The 14,459-nt window shown below is 37.3% G+C and overlaps 1 protein-coding gene across 22 annotated transcripts in view; it reads left to right on the top strand.

Moving 5' to 3' along the window:
* The first annotated feature begins 12,495 nt into the window (after positions 1–12,495).
* NXPE4 (neurexophilin and PC-esterase domain family member 4) overlaps positions 12,496–14,459 on the top strand; it is a 49,089-nt gene continuing 47,125 nt past the window's right edge. For 6 of the 22 annotated variants that reach the window (XM_077893605.1, XM_077893598.1, XM_077893603.1 and 3 more), the window contains exon 1: positions 13,365–13,801. Coding sequence is in view for 9 of the 22 variants with exons in the window: in XM_077893585.1 (XP_077749711.1) it covers positions 13,102–13,139 (38 nt within the window). In the remaining 13 variants the exon portion in view is untranslated. The other 16 variants (XM_077893604.1, XM_077893601.1, XM_077893593.1 and 13 more) reach the window with 12 other exon arrangements.

The following is a 14,459-nucleotide window of genomic DNA, read 5'->3' as shown; positions in this document are numbered from 1 at the left end:
GCATCGCTTAGGATGGATGCTTACCACCTGCGGTGGCTTGGATGGGGTGAATTTACAGGAGATGGTGAGGTTGAGGTACATTAGCAGAGTATGCACTGATCTGCTTGCATGAAAAGACCTAGAACTTCTTTTGAAGAATTCCTGCTGAAAGGGGCAGGTTGAATGGTAATTCCACAAGAGAATGTGAGGGTAGGGTATACTGCTAGCAAGCTAGGTGGAGAGTGAGCTGGTTCCCTTACATATCCATATAACTAGGCTCTTAGGCAGCAAAGAGAAATCATGCCAGCCAGCTCTTTTGTTTTGGAGAAATCTCCTAAAGATTCCTGCTTCTCCTGCACTCACTCTGACACTAGTAAATAAATTCCCTTTCTGTATCCTCCAGACATTTTCCAAACTGCTGTTTACATGCTGTATCTCTGTTTACATGCTATAGCAAACAACCTGTTGTTTTAAGGACAGGCCTCAGTTTCCTATTTCCTTCCAGCTCTACCAGAGCAAAGTCCAGTGAGTTTTAAAGTTGCTATTGGTAAGCCCCATTGAGTATAAAAATTCGCAAGGTTAAGCCTCCTGCTTTTCAAAGCCAAATATTATGGGTATTTGTCTTGCTAGTGTAGGTCCTCCTGTGCCTGAGGTGCCAGACATGCAGTCTGCTCCTCCCCTTCACCATACTTTCAATGCCTCTCTCTTTTGTGGCTAGTCCTGCAGGTTAGTTAGTTCCCAGTTGGGTCTCTGCTCTTCCTACACTTTTTCCATGTGGCCTCCTTTCTACAAATAGCTGTGGAGAGTCTGTTCTGCTAGTCTACAAATAATTTTATGGGTTATTTATACTGATATGGTTGTTGTTCCCTAGGTGTATCCATGGGATGGGTTCAGCTTAGGATCTTCCTACTCTGTCACCTTCCCCTGTCTTGATTTTTCTGTTCCTTTGTTCCTTCATTACTGGTTCCTTTTGTAGTAAATGAGTGTTTTCTAGTGCAACTCTTAATTCCTTTAGTGGTATTTTTACTATTTAAAAACTTTTAATGGTTGTTCTAGCAATTACCTTATGCAGTAGGTTCTGATGATTTATGGTAATTATGATCTTTAGTCACTCTGTGTGTGTGCGTGTGTGCATGCACACATGTGCATGCATATGTGTGTCAATTAAAATTACTGAGTCACTTATTTTCAGCCTGAAGAACTCTTCCTTACTTTTTCTCGTAAGGCAGGTCTGTTAGTAATAGATTCTCTCCATTGTTATTTCTCTGGGAATGTCTTTTATTTCTTTACCTTCAATTTTGAAAGGTGGTTTTGCTGGATAAAAGATTCTAGCTGATGAGTTTGTTGTCCCCCCCGGCCCCAGTACTTTACATTTCTCTCTTTCTGCTTTCTAGATTTTCAGTTTGTCTTTGTCTTTCAACATTCTTTACTATTATGTGTCTGGATGTGGGGAACCTTTTTATCCTATCCAGTTGGGAGTTGGTTGAGCTTCCTGGATGTATAGATTTGTATTTTTAATTGAACTTGAGAAACTTTCAACTATTATTTCTTCAAATATTTTTTCTACCTTTTTCCCTCCCTCTCTTCTGTTGCTCTCCCATTATGTGTATGTTGATGCACTTAAGTCGTACCACATTTCCAGAAGGATCTATTTTTTTATTTTTCTGTCTGTTCTTCAGAATGTATGATCCCTATCAAGGTATCTTCAAATAAGCTGATATGCCCACTCAAATCTATTGAGCACCACAGTGAAACTTTCAGTTATTGTCCTTTTCAACTCTAGAATTTTATTTTACTTGTCTTTTTAAATTATTTCTCTGAATTGATGATCTCTCTTTGAGATTTTTGTCAAGATACCTTTATCTCTTTAAACATAATTTCCCTTATTACTTGAACATATTTATAATTGTTGTTTGAAGTTTTTCTCTACAAGATCTAACACCTTGACCCTCTCTGAGGTGATTTCTGTTACTTTTTTTCTAGTCATACTTTGCATGGATCATGGGTTCTTTTTGTTGAAAACTAGACATTTCAGATAATATATTGCAGTAACTTTATGTACTGATCTCTCCCTATAAATCTTGATGTTGTTTGCTTGTTTGTTCAATGACTTGGCTGGAAATGTTAGTAAAGTTTGTTTCTTCTGGGGTATGCAGACTTTGATATTACTCCTCAGAAAGTATAATCTTGGGGATTCATGCAATCACCCTGAAATGATAGTGGTTTTATCAAGGTTCTCTTTTATTGTCTCTTATTCTGCTCTCTCTATTAAACTCTCTTCATCTGTTGGTATAACATCCAGCTGCTTATCCAAAGCTTGAAGGACCCCCACAATGAAATTAAGTATGTAATCTCAGGGACCCTGGGAATCTGTACAAAGATTTAGAGAACATTGTAAAATATTTTAACATTTTGGGCTGTCTGATGTAAGTAGGTTTGAATCTATCCTGAGTTGGTAGCTCAATATCTCACTGAATTAGTCTCTTAGTCTTGAGACTAGGTCAGTTCAGTTAAAGGGTTGTGTCTCAATTCAGAGGGTGGTGACCTAACCCAAGTTAAGTCTATATGGTCCAAGTGTTTGCATCAGGTATTTAAAAATAGAAAGAAAAAAATAATTGTTTCATATTATAAAGGTACATTTTACAAAATTGCCAGAAGTCCTTGCTTATGAGAAAATTTCTTAAATCTGGAAAATGAAAGATTAAAAAATATAGCAATATTTCAAACAAAGGTCATAAAAAATTATAATCACCCTCATCTGTTCACTCAGTTGTATGTAATTAATTATTGATCTTGTGTTTGCAGTTTTATGAATCCACTTTTTCCTTAGTGTTGAGTTTTTACCCAGTTCAGTGGTATGACCTAAAAATTATCAGAAACTTGTACTTGTCAGAGACCCTTCCATGAAGATCTATCTTCCTTGAAGATGAAGTACTTTTGCAAGCATCAGAGTAAATGATAGCTGTTTATAAATGACAACAGACTTAAAAAATGTCAGTGTTTAAAGATCTGATGAGAGTTTATTATAATGCAATTGACAAAGAAATTTGGTTATTTCTGTGACATACATTTTAAGGTAACTGGAATTATGACTGATAACATTACACATTAGGTTTTTATGAATGTCATATAACTTCTAGAATGCTTATATTAATAATATATATCCATACAAGGATATCTATAAAGAGGGTGTAGCATTATTTCTTATTTGACTATACTTCCCATGTAATTTAACACATCAAATAAGTCTAGTTTAATGTCTTTTTTTTATAGAGAAAACAAAATTTTTAATATGTTCCAGGGACCTTCTGAAAACTCTCAAATTTCCAGTTCAAAAAGCCTTCATTTAGAATTTGATTTGAGAAAGTTTATCAAAAATATCAAAAGGCTTTGGACACTTGACTAAATAGTATCACAGAACATTATGAAACAATAGTTCATTATTTAACCAAAGTGACAAAAGAATTTAAGACAAACATAGAAGGTTACATAGTTTTATGCAAATCTAGTTCTTAATATTGAAAAGATTATTTTCTTAAGTAATCAAAGACCTGATTAAGATAACATGAAACACAGGAAATTATTTTGCTAAAACACAAAATCTTGGCTGTCTAGTCAGATTGCTGAAAAGGTAAAAATCTTCCACAATCTCTTATCAGAAACAGATCAATATTCTAAGAAAATTTTGTCCTTTTAGCAGGTGCAAGAAAATTACATAAGCATGCTATTGATAATAAAGCTTATTTTAAAAATCCTTGTAATAACAATGCAATTTTAGCCAATTTGACCACACATGGTAAAATTCTTTCTTTCCCCCACCTCACCAACTTTCTATACCACTTTGTTCTTTATTTTCCTTCCCATTCTGACACCCCCAGTTTTACTTTATGACAAAATTACTTTTTACTTCCCTTCACAAAAATTTATCTCCATACTTCATACCTTTCATACTCAAAAGCACATCCTAATTTGCCTTGCATACAGAATTTCCGTTATTTCTAGAAGTTTTAATCACATATGTCATTAGAATGCTTAACCCTCAAAAACCTTAATTTCAAGTAAAAACTAAGAAGTAAGAAATTGGGAACTGTTCTGCCAACTTTCTTTAGATTGATAAACTTATGAATACATTTCAAATTATCTAGAAACCTCTGTACTAAGAGGTCAAAAGTAGGTAAATGAATCTGCTTAGCAATTAATGTTTTAGTATTTTATCTTATTTGGAAATCATCTAGATATTCAGCGAGTTCCCATCATTTAATTCAGCAAAATTCAAAAAGTAGAAGTTATCAAAGGTTTGGGAAACTATTTTTTAAGTACATACCATAATTATTCCTGATAAGTCACCTAAAAACTGTTATCCTGCTTACACCTATCTAAATCACTTGATCCCAACAATTAAGTTTAGACTACCCATGAAAATTTCATTAGACAATTGACAAAATCACCTGCTACCACAAGTTTTTTCTTGCCAACAAGTTTTATAATAGAGATAACATAAAAATTATTTGACTAATAAATTCAAGTAGAATAAAAGATGTTCATCTGCATTATATTTAATGCTGATAACTCTAAATACATACCTCCTTTAAATAAATGAAACTAGGGAGCCCTGGATGGCTCAGTGGTTTAGCGCCTGCCTTTGGCCCAGGGCATGGTCCTGGGGTCCCGGGATCAAGTCCCACATCAGGCTCCCTGCATGGGGCCTGCTTCTCCCTCTGCCTGTATCTCTGCCTCTCTCTGTGTGTGTCTTTCATAAATAAATAAATAAAAATCTTTAAAATAAAAATAAATGAATGAATGAATGAATGAATGAATGAAAGAAACTAGCTTTTATTTATTAGACTATCCCAGGTTATGTGAACTTGAAAATTATTTGGGTTAATTTCTGTACTTCTGATTTTTAGGAAAACTTAATTCGTATGAGCTTATTTTTAAGCTAATTAAATAGACCTCTTCTACAAATTAATTTTGGCAATTGCATCCAAAGGTAGAAAAATAGCATGCATCTGCAACATACATGTAAAGACACATAGACTCAAACAGAAATCTTAGAGCTTTCATTCCAAAATTTTAGCCATGAATTGGGTGCAATATAAAACTCACTAGTGGGATCCCTGGGTGGCGCAGCGGTTTGGCGCCTGCCTTTGGCCCAGGGCGCGATCCTGGAGACCCGGGATCGAATCCCACGTCGGGCTCCCGGTGCATGGAGCCTGCTTCTCCCTCTGCCTATGTCTCTGCCTCTCTCTCTCTGTGACTATCATAAATAAATTAAAAAAAAATAAAACTCACTAGTTTACAAATAACAGTTTATAAATAACGGTCTCTGGCAGAGGAAAAAGTGAAGGTTACCCACTCCAGTGGCTAAAGCTTTTTACTAATTGTGGAGACTTTTAAAATTTGTATTTGTCCCTGACGAGTAATCTTAAGGAAGCTGTGGACTAGATTTTGGGCAAAAGAGCTTTATTAGCAGCTTATATTTTAAAAGGTCTCTTTCTGTTTTGGGTTTTGGGTTTGTTTTGTTTGTTTTTTCCTTCATTCTCCAGCAATTGTGAATAGACCTTTAGTTATCTCCTGGGGTGTCTACATTTCAAAGTCATGGTAAGATTTACATCTTTAAGGGACAGAGAAAGAAAATGTAAATTTTATCCTAGGAAGTTTAGTGTCTCTTGGATCCTTTTGGCACCCCAGTTAAAATGTAACAGTACCATCCTATAATTAGAGGAATGACATATAAAAAATTTCTGGACTCAGAGTCAAGTGGGGCATCTTTAGGGTTGGAAACAGGGGTCATTTGGGTCACTATTGGGGAAATGATAAAACCCATTGGACCATGCCCATTTTGTGCAGCAGGAGGTGGGCTTCACTTTAGTGCTTTCATTCACTTAGAGCCCTAGCTGTGATCACTGTGATGGAAGGGTGGGTGTGGAGCCAGGTAATAGATATCCAAATGAGTAGTGGGAGGACTCTGGTTTGAGCATCAGTGGCTCCAGGGGGCCTTTGCCTTTCCTCTTTCCTTTTCCTTCTGCGGAGGCCTCAATAACCCTGTCAGCTTTCCCCTTGGTGATAGAAATGCCTCATGGGGTATGCTGCTCAGTTCCTGTCCATTCAGGGAAAAGTCAAAGAGGCTTGGAATCTGTGGTATTTTAGAGGAAATGAGCATAAAGCTCAGAAGGATCTTTAAGAAAGTTATAGATTGTAGGGTCTTTAGAGATACTGTCTAGTTAATACATTTTGTCAGCTATGAGTAAAAATTTAGGTTGAACCTGTTCAAACAAGAAAATCCATAATAGCCAACAAACTCCCCTCTCTCAGTCCTGCTGCATAAAATCTCTAAGAAAAAAAAAAATATATATATATATATATATTTATTTATTTATTTATTTAGAAGAATTTAAATTTCAGTTAAGGTATAGTTTTTGATCTCGGTTTCTACTTCTTATTTTTGTCTAGTTCCCTTAGTCTCGGGCATTGTTATCAGAAGTTTTTGGATAGTGTCACTCTGAGCCTTCCTTATAGGTGGCTTCTTTCCTTTCCAACATGTTCCAAGAGATCTCTTCTGGGATTGAAATCTGTCTCCACTAGCATTGATTATGTTCAGTTTTCTGGAGAGCCCTAGGCCTCTGGAGTGTAATATTAAAGTCTTGGCATGTTGGTATATGGCACAGAATAATGTCCATGAAGCATTCATGGGATTTCACATTTATCAGAAAGTTGGCATACTTCCTCAGGTTCTTGGGAGGCACCGGCACTAGACGTTCAGGACATTTATATATGTCCACTAATTTTTTTTAGCAACATTACACCAGGGACTGGACCCATAATGTCCCATTGGGTCAGAGGATGAAGAGCAAGAGTAGTGAGTGAAATGGTGACAGACCATAGCCTCTTGTATTTTCCCTCCAGTGCCACTATTGGTTTCTGGTTGCAGGGCTCTTTCACTCTTCTGGGTTAGGACACGTAGTCCAAGCATGACTCACTGACTCAGTGGCCACAGATGGAGATCTCCTGTCCTCCTCACCTATGGGAACATTTCCTTTGTGCCTTTAGCCCAGAACCTCTCTGTGGGCAGTGACAATAGCTTTGCAATCCAAACCCTTTCCTTATCTATCCTTGGCCTTGAGGCATGAAGGAGCTTTATGCACTTTGATAGTCAGTGAAGGCCTTTATGTCTCATTAGACTGTGTGGCCTTGATCAGCCTGCTCTGGGGATATAATGAGTTATTACAGCAGCTGTGACCTTTGGGTTGGATACAGCAGGCAACACACTACAGAAGCCATATGCAAATCACATTGTAGCTTAACAGACCCCCCAGCAAGTGCAGCTTTTTTTTTCAGATGATGGAACGCACCTGACTTAGGTCTAATCAAGCAAATTTCAAGTATAGGGCATTCACCCTGGTTAATATCAATTGTTTTGTGCCAGTATCAGCCTATCAATAACCAATGTTAGTGTTAGACCTGGTCTCATAGTTATTATGATTGCAACATCCCCTTTAGCAATAACCATCAGGAAATCTTGAAAAATTAAAGTTTATTATTTACAGAATTCTACAGAGTACCTGGGGGCCACACAGGTCATGGGAAGTGAGGAGTGTGATAAGATCTGGTGTTCTGCTTTCATTGAGGATGATGGTAGGGGCCTAAGGTTTCACAGGCTCATTCTTTATTGGTGAATTTAAAAGATAGGACTGGGAACTTACAGTGGGGGAAGAGAAAAAAAAGTGGCCCAAATGCTCATGATCAGTTATTGAAATCAACCAAGATCTTTAAAACATAGAAGCCTCCATGGGGGAAGGTGGCCTGGTTCTTTATTTAGTGGTGTGGCTGGTGATGTGTTTATTAGAGATAGGCATCTTTGAAGTGAGTGTCTCAGCCGTCAAAGCTTATATTAGGCACTTGTGTTCCAAAAAAAACCCAAGCCTCTCAGAGTTTCCACTATGGGATGGGATTGTGATATATGTAGGGATGTGTTTTATATATAAGTATATGTATACATTGTGAATGAGGAATGGTGCCTGTTTTCCTTTGGTAATTTTGTCCATCGTGACTGAACAAGAATTCAGCTCACATAAAGGCTATAAATATAAGAAAAACATGAATACGCTGAGAGTGCTCCACAATAAGCTGAAATACCAGCTACTACTATGAGCTTATCACATGCATACAGTAGCAGTCTAGAGTGAGATTTGGGTCTCTAGGACCTTTTTAGAAGTTATTTGGGAAAACTATGCCTAATTTTTAAGATCAAGAAGCAAGTTCAAAGTGGTTTTATGATTTAATAAAGTCGACATAGCTAACTAAACAATGAATTTAGGATAAAACAGGTTTCTTACCTACTGGTCCAGTGAATTTCAGTTATACCATGTTACCATTTCTATAAAAAAGCAACTGTCTTTGGATTGAGAGTCCATAGAAATTTTAAAACAGAACTGATGTAAGATCAAATATTTTAAAACTTGATGATAATCAGTTGAATTATTTTTTTGGGGAGGGGAGATTTTTCCCAATCCTCAAATTAAGGGTAATTGTGAAGCTGTAGGACTTTCACTATAGAGAAAACCCTGACACAAGTTCCAGGCAAGAAAGGAATGTTGTAAAACTGAAGATGCTGCTGTGGATCAGTAAGATGACCTTAGAAAGAGGAATAAAACTGCTACTGGGGAGAACAGGTGTTTGTTTCAAAAGAATCAAAGTGAAGGAAACTGTCAGACAGGGTCTTAGTGAGAAGAGGCTAATTCAGAGTCCTAGAGCATGCTATAAATCATAAAAGAAGGAGGTAGAGCCAGTGAGAAGAATGGCCTGGATGTCTGAAGATAGGAAATAGTCTTTGGAAATCTGAAAATGTGCAGTAGGGCCAAATAAGACAGACTATTGGGTGGTTTTTCATAAGATGCTGGCTAGTGTGGAACAAATAGAGACATCAGAATCAGAAAGGTGTACATGCAGTTCCTGACCCTGCAACTAGCTCTGTTCCCTAATAAAATGAGATTAATAATAACTGCACAGAAGTTTGTCATGAAGGTACAGGTTTGAATGCAGGTAAAGGCCTTCGTGCATTGTTGCTGTTGGATAAATGGTAGCATTGGTTAGAGTCAGGCTATGTAGGCGGGAGCATTTCCAAGGGGAAGCCTCTAACTTTGATATTCTTAGCTCTCCTTTGAGTCCCTGGACTCTGACCCAGACTTGATCTCCATGTTTGCCACCTACACGCTCTGCCTTTATGACTCCAGAGTTTAAATTATTTTTAACTCATCAAATTATCTCCCACCTACGCAGACTCTAGCAGTCTGTTCTGGCTCTCTATGTCCTGTCCTACCACATTTATTGTTAACTATGTGGGCTTCAGAGGAGTTGTCAAAAGATTTTAAAAGGTACGTGTCTCTCTGCATACTTTGAGATCCTCAGACTTTACAAACCCTTTCATTTTTAAGATTGATAAATTACCCTCAGCAAAGTATAGGGTTAAAATAATCAACTATGCTCCTAATATTTTAAACTTTGAGCAAGTTTAGGGTATAACTTTTTGTTAACAGATCATCATGATCCAATAGGCCTACAATCACAACATTGTAATTGAAGAAATTTGGGGTGGGGGAGTGAGCATTTCAAATTATTTAGCATATAACTGGATGAGACAATATTTTTAAGAATAGCCAACATTTAAAAAATTTATCTTAAATATTATATTCTGTATTTTACCAAGATGATGGCATTATTATAAAGAAAGTGGGAAAGGTATGGCAAGCCTCTTTCACATAGCTATAATAAAACTCTATTTTAGGGATGCCTGGGTGACACAGCGGTTGAGTGTCACCTTTGGCTCAGCGTGTGACCCTAGAGTCCTGGGATCAAGTCCCACATTGGGCTCCCAGCATGGAGCCTGCTTCTCTCTCTGCCTGTGTCTCTGCCACTCTCTCTGTGTCTCTCATGAATAAATAAATAATATATTTTAAAATAACTCTGTTTTTATTGAAAAATATAAGATATGCCATCTGTTTAAATTGTGTACAAGTTTATATGTATGTCGTTTTCTTCATGGTGTACAGAACAGTGTGACAGCAAATATGGAAAATGACACTGTCCAGACTTTTCTGAAAGTCAGTTTATTGAGGTACAATATATTTATAGTAAAATTCAGCATTTTTAGTATATTCTGAGTTTTGGCAGAATGTTACTATTAGCACAATCAAGATGGAGAATAGTTCTATCACCCAATTTGACTATTGTTGATAATGCTTCTATGAACACTTGGGTGCATGTACCCCATCAAATCTGTGTTTTTGTATCCTTTGGCTAAATACCTACTAGTGCTGGATGGATCACAGGAGAGCTCTATTAACTTTTTGAGGAAATTCTATACTGTTCTCCAGAGTGGCTGCACCAGTTTGTACTCCAACCAACAGTGCAAGAGGGATCCCCTTTCTCCACATCCTCACTAACATCTGTTGTTTCTTGTGGTGTTAATTTTAGCCATTCTGATCAGTGTGAGGTGGTATCTCATTGTGGTTTTGATTTACATTTTCCCGATGCTGAGTGAAGTTGAGCATTTTTTCATTTGTCTGTTGGACATCTGGATGTCTTCTTTGGAAAAGTATCTGTTCATGTCTTCTGCCTATTTCTTAACTGGATTATTTGTGTGTTGGGTGCTGAGTTTGAGAAGTTCTTTATAGGCTTTGGATATCAACCCTTTATCAGATATGTCATTTGCAAATATCTTCTCCCATTGAATAGACTGCCTTGTAGTTTGCTGTGTAAAAGCTCTTTATCTTCATGAAGTCTCAATAGTTTGTTTGCTTTTGTTTCCCCTGCCTCCAGTGATGTGTCTAGAAAGAAGTTGCTCTGGCTAAGGTCAGAGAGGTTGCTGCCTGTGTTCTCCTCTAGGATTTTGATGATTCCTTGTCACACATTTAGAGCTTTCATCCATTTTAAATTTATTTTTGTGTATGATGCAGGAAAGTGGCCCAGTTTCATTCTTCATGTTTCTGTCCAGTCTTCCCAATACTATTTGTTGAAGAGAGACTGTCTTTTTTCCTTTGGATATTCTTTCCTGCTTTGTCAATGATTATTGACCATATAGTTGTGGGTCCATTTCTGGGTTTTCTATTCTGTTCCATTGATCTCTGTATCTGTTTCTGTGCCAGTACCATACTGTCTTGATTACAGTTTTGTAATTCAGCTTGAAATCAGGAATTGTAATGCCTCTAGTTTGATTTTCTTTTTCAGGATTACTTAGGCTTTTCAGGGTCTTCTGTGGTTTCATACAAATTTTAGGATTGGGCGAGTGAAAAAAAAATTAGGATTGTTTGTTGTAGCTCTGTGAAAAATGCTGGTGGTATTTTGAGAGGGAGTCCATTAAATGTGTAGATTGCTTTGGATGATATAGACATTTTAATGATGTTTGTTCTTCCAATCCATGAGCATGGAGTGTTTTTCCATTTTTTGTGTCCTCTTAAATTTCTTTCATAAGTTTTCTATAGTTTTCAGAGTACAGATCTTTTAACTCTTTAGTTGGGTTTATTCCTAGGTATCTTAAGGTATTTGGGTGCAATTGTAAATGGGATCAATTCCTTGATTTCTTTTTTTTGCTGCCTCATTACTGGTGTATAGGAATACAATCGATTTCTGTACACTGATTTTATAGCCTGTAACTTTGCTGAATTCTATAGCTTTTTTTAAAAAAGATATTTTAATGGATGTGTAGTAGTATCTCATTATAATTTTAATTTTTATTTCCCTAATGTTTAATGATGTTGAGCATCCTTTTATATGTTCATTTGCCATCTGTATATCTTCTTTGGTGAAATGAACAAATTTTTTTCCACTCTGTAATTGGATTCTTTATTTTCTCATTGAGTCTTGGGAGAAAATATATATAATTTCTAGTTTGAGTCCAAAGGCTTGAGAACCAGAAACACATCTGGGGCTAAAAAAAGAAAAAAAAAAAGTGTCTCAGTTTAAGTAGTGAGACCAAATTCATCCTATTTCCATCTTCTTATGCTCTTCTGGGCTCAGTGGATAGGATGATATCTGTCTACAGTAGTAAGGGGTGAGGGTGACCTTTACTCCATCTGGCTAGAATCATTAATCTCTTCTGGAAACACTCTCCTAGATATTCCCCCAAGATAATATTTTACCAGCTATTTGGGCATTTTTTAGCCTGGTCAAGTAGACACTTAAAAGTAGCCATCATAGCTACCAGAGGCATAGTTGCCCTCTGTCACTGCCCCTGTCTTATAATTCCAATATTTGGGTCATCTCTAAGACTAATTCTATGGTTTGCCTTGCTCTTTACCATGGGGTATTTTTTCTTGTTTATTTTGTGTGTTTCACAAATTTTTTATTTATTGCCAAACACAAAGTTGAAAATAATACACACTGAAATAAATAGTATTTATGCACAGAAAAGCTACACCCCTTCTCCTAGGTCAATAGTGTGTGTGTTGGGTGAAGAGAGTTCATTCAGTCTAATCAGGAGTTGAGCTGGGTTTGGGTCTCTGTTGTTGCTATGGTGACCTTGAATTCACCATCAGCTTCAAGATTCTCTGGAGTTACTGGTGTTTAGGGTGGGTTTTGTTTCAACAAAGGATTTTTCTCAGTGTTCCTCTTTCATCCTTAGTATTATCCTTCCCTGTGTCTTAGAATGAATCTTTCTCCAAGCTCTTGCTCCTTCTCTCATGGTTGACAGCAGTTGCTTTTCACTTGGTGCTGTCTACCCTGCTGGGGAGAAGGAGTGGGATTCTCTGGTGTTCCAGTTCAGCTTCAATCTTAGGCAGGCTTTGTGTCCCTACGTTGGATAGAGGTTGGAGTGGCTTTCTTGGTGATGCCGCCTGCCTCCTTGCAGCATTAGGAAATCTCTAATGATCTTGGTAGAGGTCAGTTTCCTGTCCCGCCCCACCCTGAGCAGCACACAGTTTTATTTCTCCATTTCCCCAACTATAGTTTGGCTCTAGAAAGGCCAGGGCTTACAGTTCTTTTTTAGTGGCATAAGGCCTTAGCTCTTAGTGGAAGAGGATGCAGGAGAGGTTTTGTGTCTTTCCCATCAAGGAGCTTCTCTCTCCTCCAGACCTGGCCCGCTGAGGAGGCTTTGTCTAGTCTTCTGCACTGACCCTAGTCTTTCTCATGAGTGTTTGGTGGAGATCCAAGGAGAAGAACAATCAGTAAGTACAAATGTTTCCTATGTCTTCATTCCTAGGAGTTCTGTACTCTCACACCCTCTGCCCACACTCAGCTTTTAGCAATTTGTTTAAAAAAAAGTAACTAAATTCTTATTATTCATTGTTCCCTCAGAAGTCAGTATTTGTGTCCCTTTTGTCCTTGGAAGTAGTCTTTCCTGAGATTTTAAGCTAGATGGTTGGTCTGTGACCCCAGTTTCTGGTAAGTTAAGCAACAGTTAGCATTTTGTAGATCTTCTGGATTTTCCTTATAACTCTGGGAGTAATAATGTTCCTGCTGACTAAATACAACCTAGGCTGAAGTTAAAAGTCCTTTGGGGTTTATGCTAAAGGATATAAAACTGTTTTAGGGAGACAAGACACTTGAACTAGAGAAGAAAATCCAAATTTTTTTGTTAAATTTATTTATTTATTTTGAGAGAAAGAGAGAGTCAAGGAATGGGCAGAGGCAGAGGGAGAGAGAGAGAGAGAGGATCCCAAACGGACTCACCACTGAGCTCAGAGTAAGTTTGAGGCTTGATCCCATGATCCTGAGGGCATGAGTCAGATGCTTAACCAACTGAGCCACCCAGGTGCCCAGGAAATCCTAATTTAAAGAACACCCATGCTCAATGAGCTCACTGGACACCAACTGTCTATAACTAAAAGTAAGTAATTGTGTCTTGTCTTTTTGATGGAGGGAGATGATGGCATTAATTGAAACTAAAGTTTTGCTCAGAATATAAATTTGAGACTGTACACTAACTTCTAACTGAAAACAGTGTATTTATCTAAATTAGTGGACAGTATACTATAGTAAGTGCTAAGACAGAGTTTCATAATCTTTCTTTGTGTGTGTGTGTGCCATAGAACCCTTTCATGATCTCTGAACCCTTTCTGTCATTAAATGTTATTACATGCATGAATTAAAATATATAGGACTTCAAAGAAAACCAATTATATTGAATTACAGTTTTCAAGGTATTTCAAAATCTGATGTAGACATATATGCCCTTCTATTTACCCATTAATTAAAAATATCTACTGTTAGGTCTAATAACTACTGCAATTTCAAAGTAGTAATGAGAATAAATGCTATTTCATGATATCTGCAACAACTGGGACTTGATATGAAATATTTGTGATTTTTTAAAAGATTTTATTTATTCATGAGAGACACAGAGAGAGCAGTAGAGACACAGGCAGAGGGAGAAGCAGGCTACATGCAGGGAGCCCAATGTGGGACCTGATCCCAGGACTCTAGGACCATGCCCTGAGCCTAAGGCAGGCAGATGCTCAACCACTGAGCCACCCAGGCATCCCAAT

Source organism: Canis aureus, chromosome 3 (genome assembly GCF_053574225.1).
Source record: "Canis aureus isolate CA01 chromosome 3, VMU_Caureus_v.1.0, whole genome shotgun sequence".
Classification (NCBI taxonomy): Eukaryota; Metazoa; Chordata; class Mammalia; order Carnivora; family Canidae; genus Canis; species Canis aureus.
The sequence above is the reverse complement of the archived record's forward strand: the minus strand, read 5'-3'. Positions and strand labels throughout refer to the sequence as shown.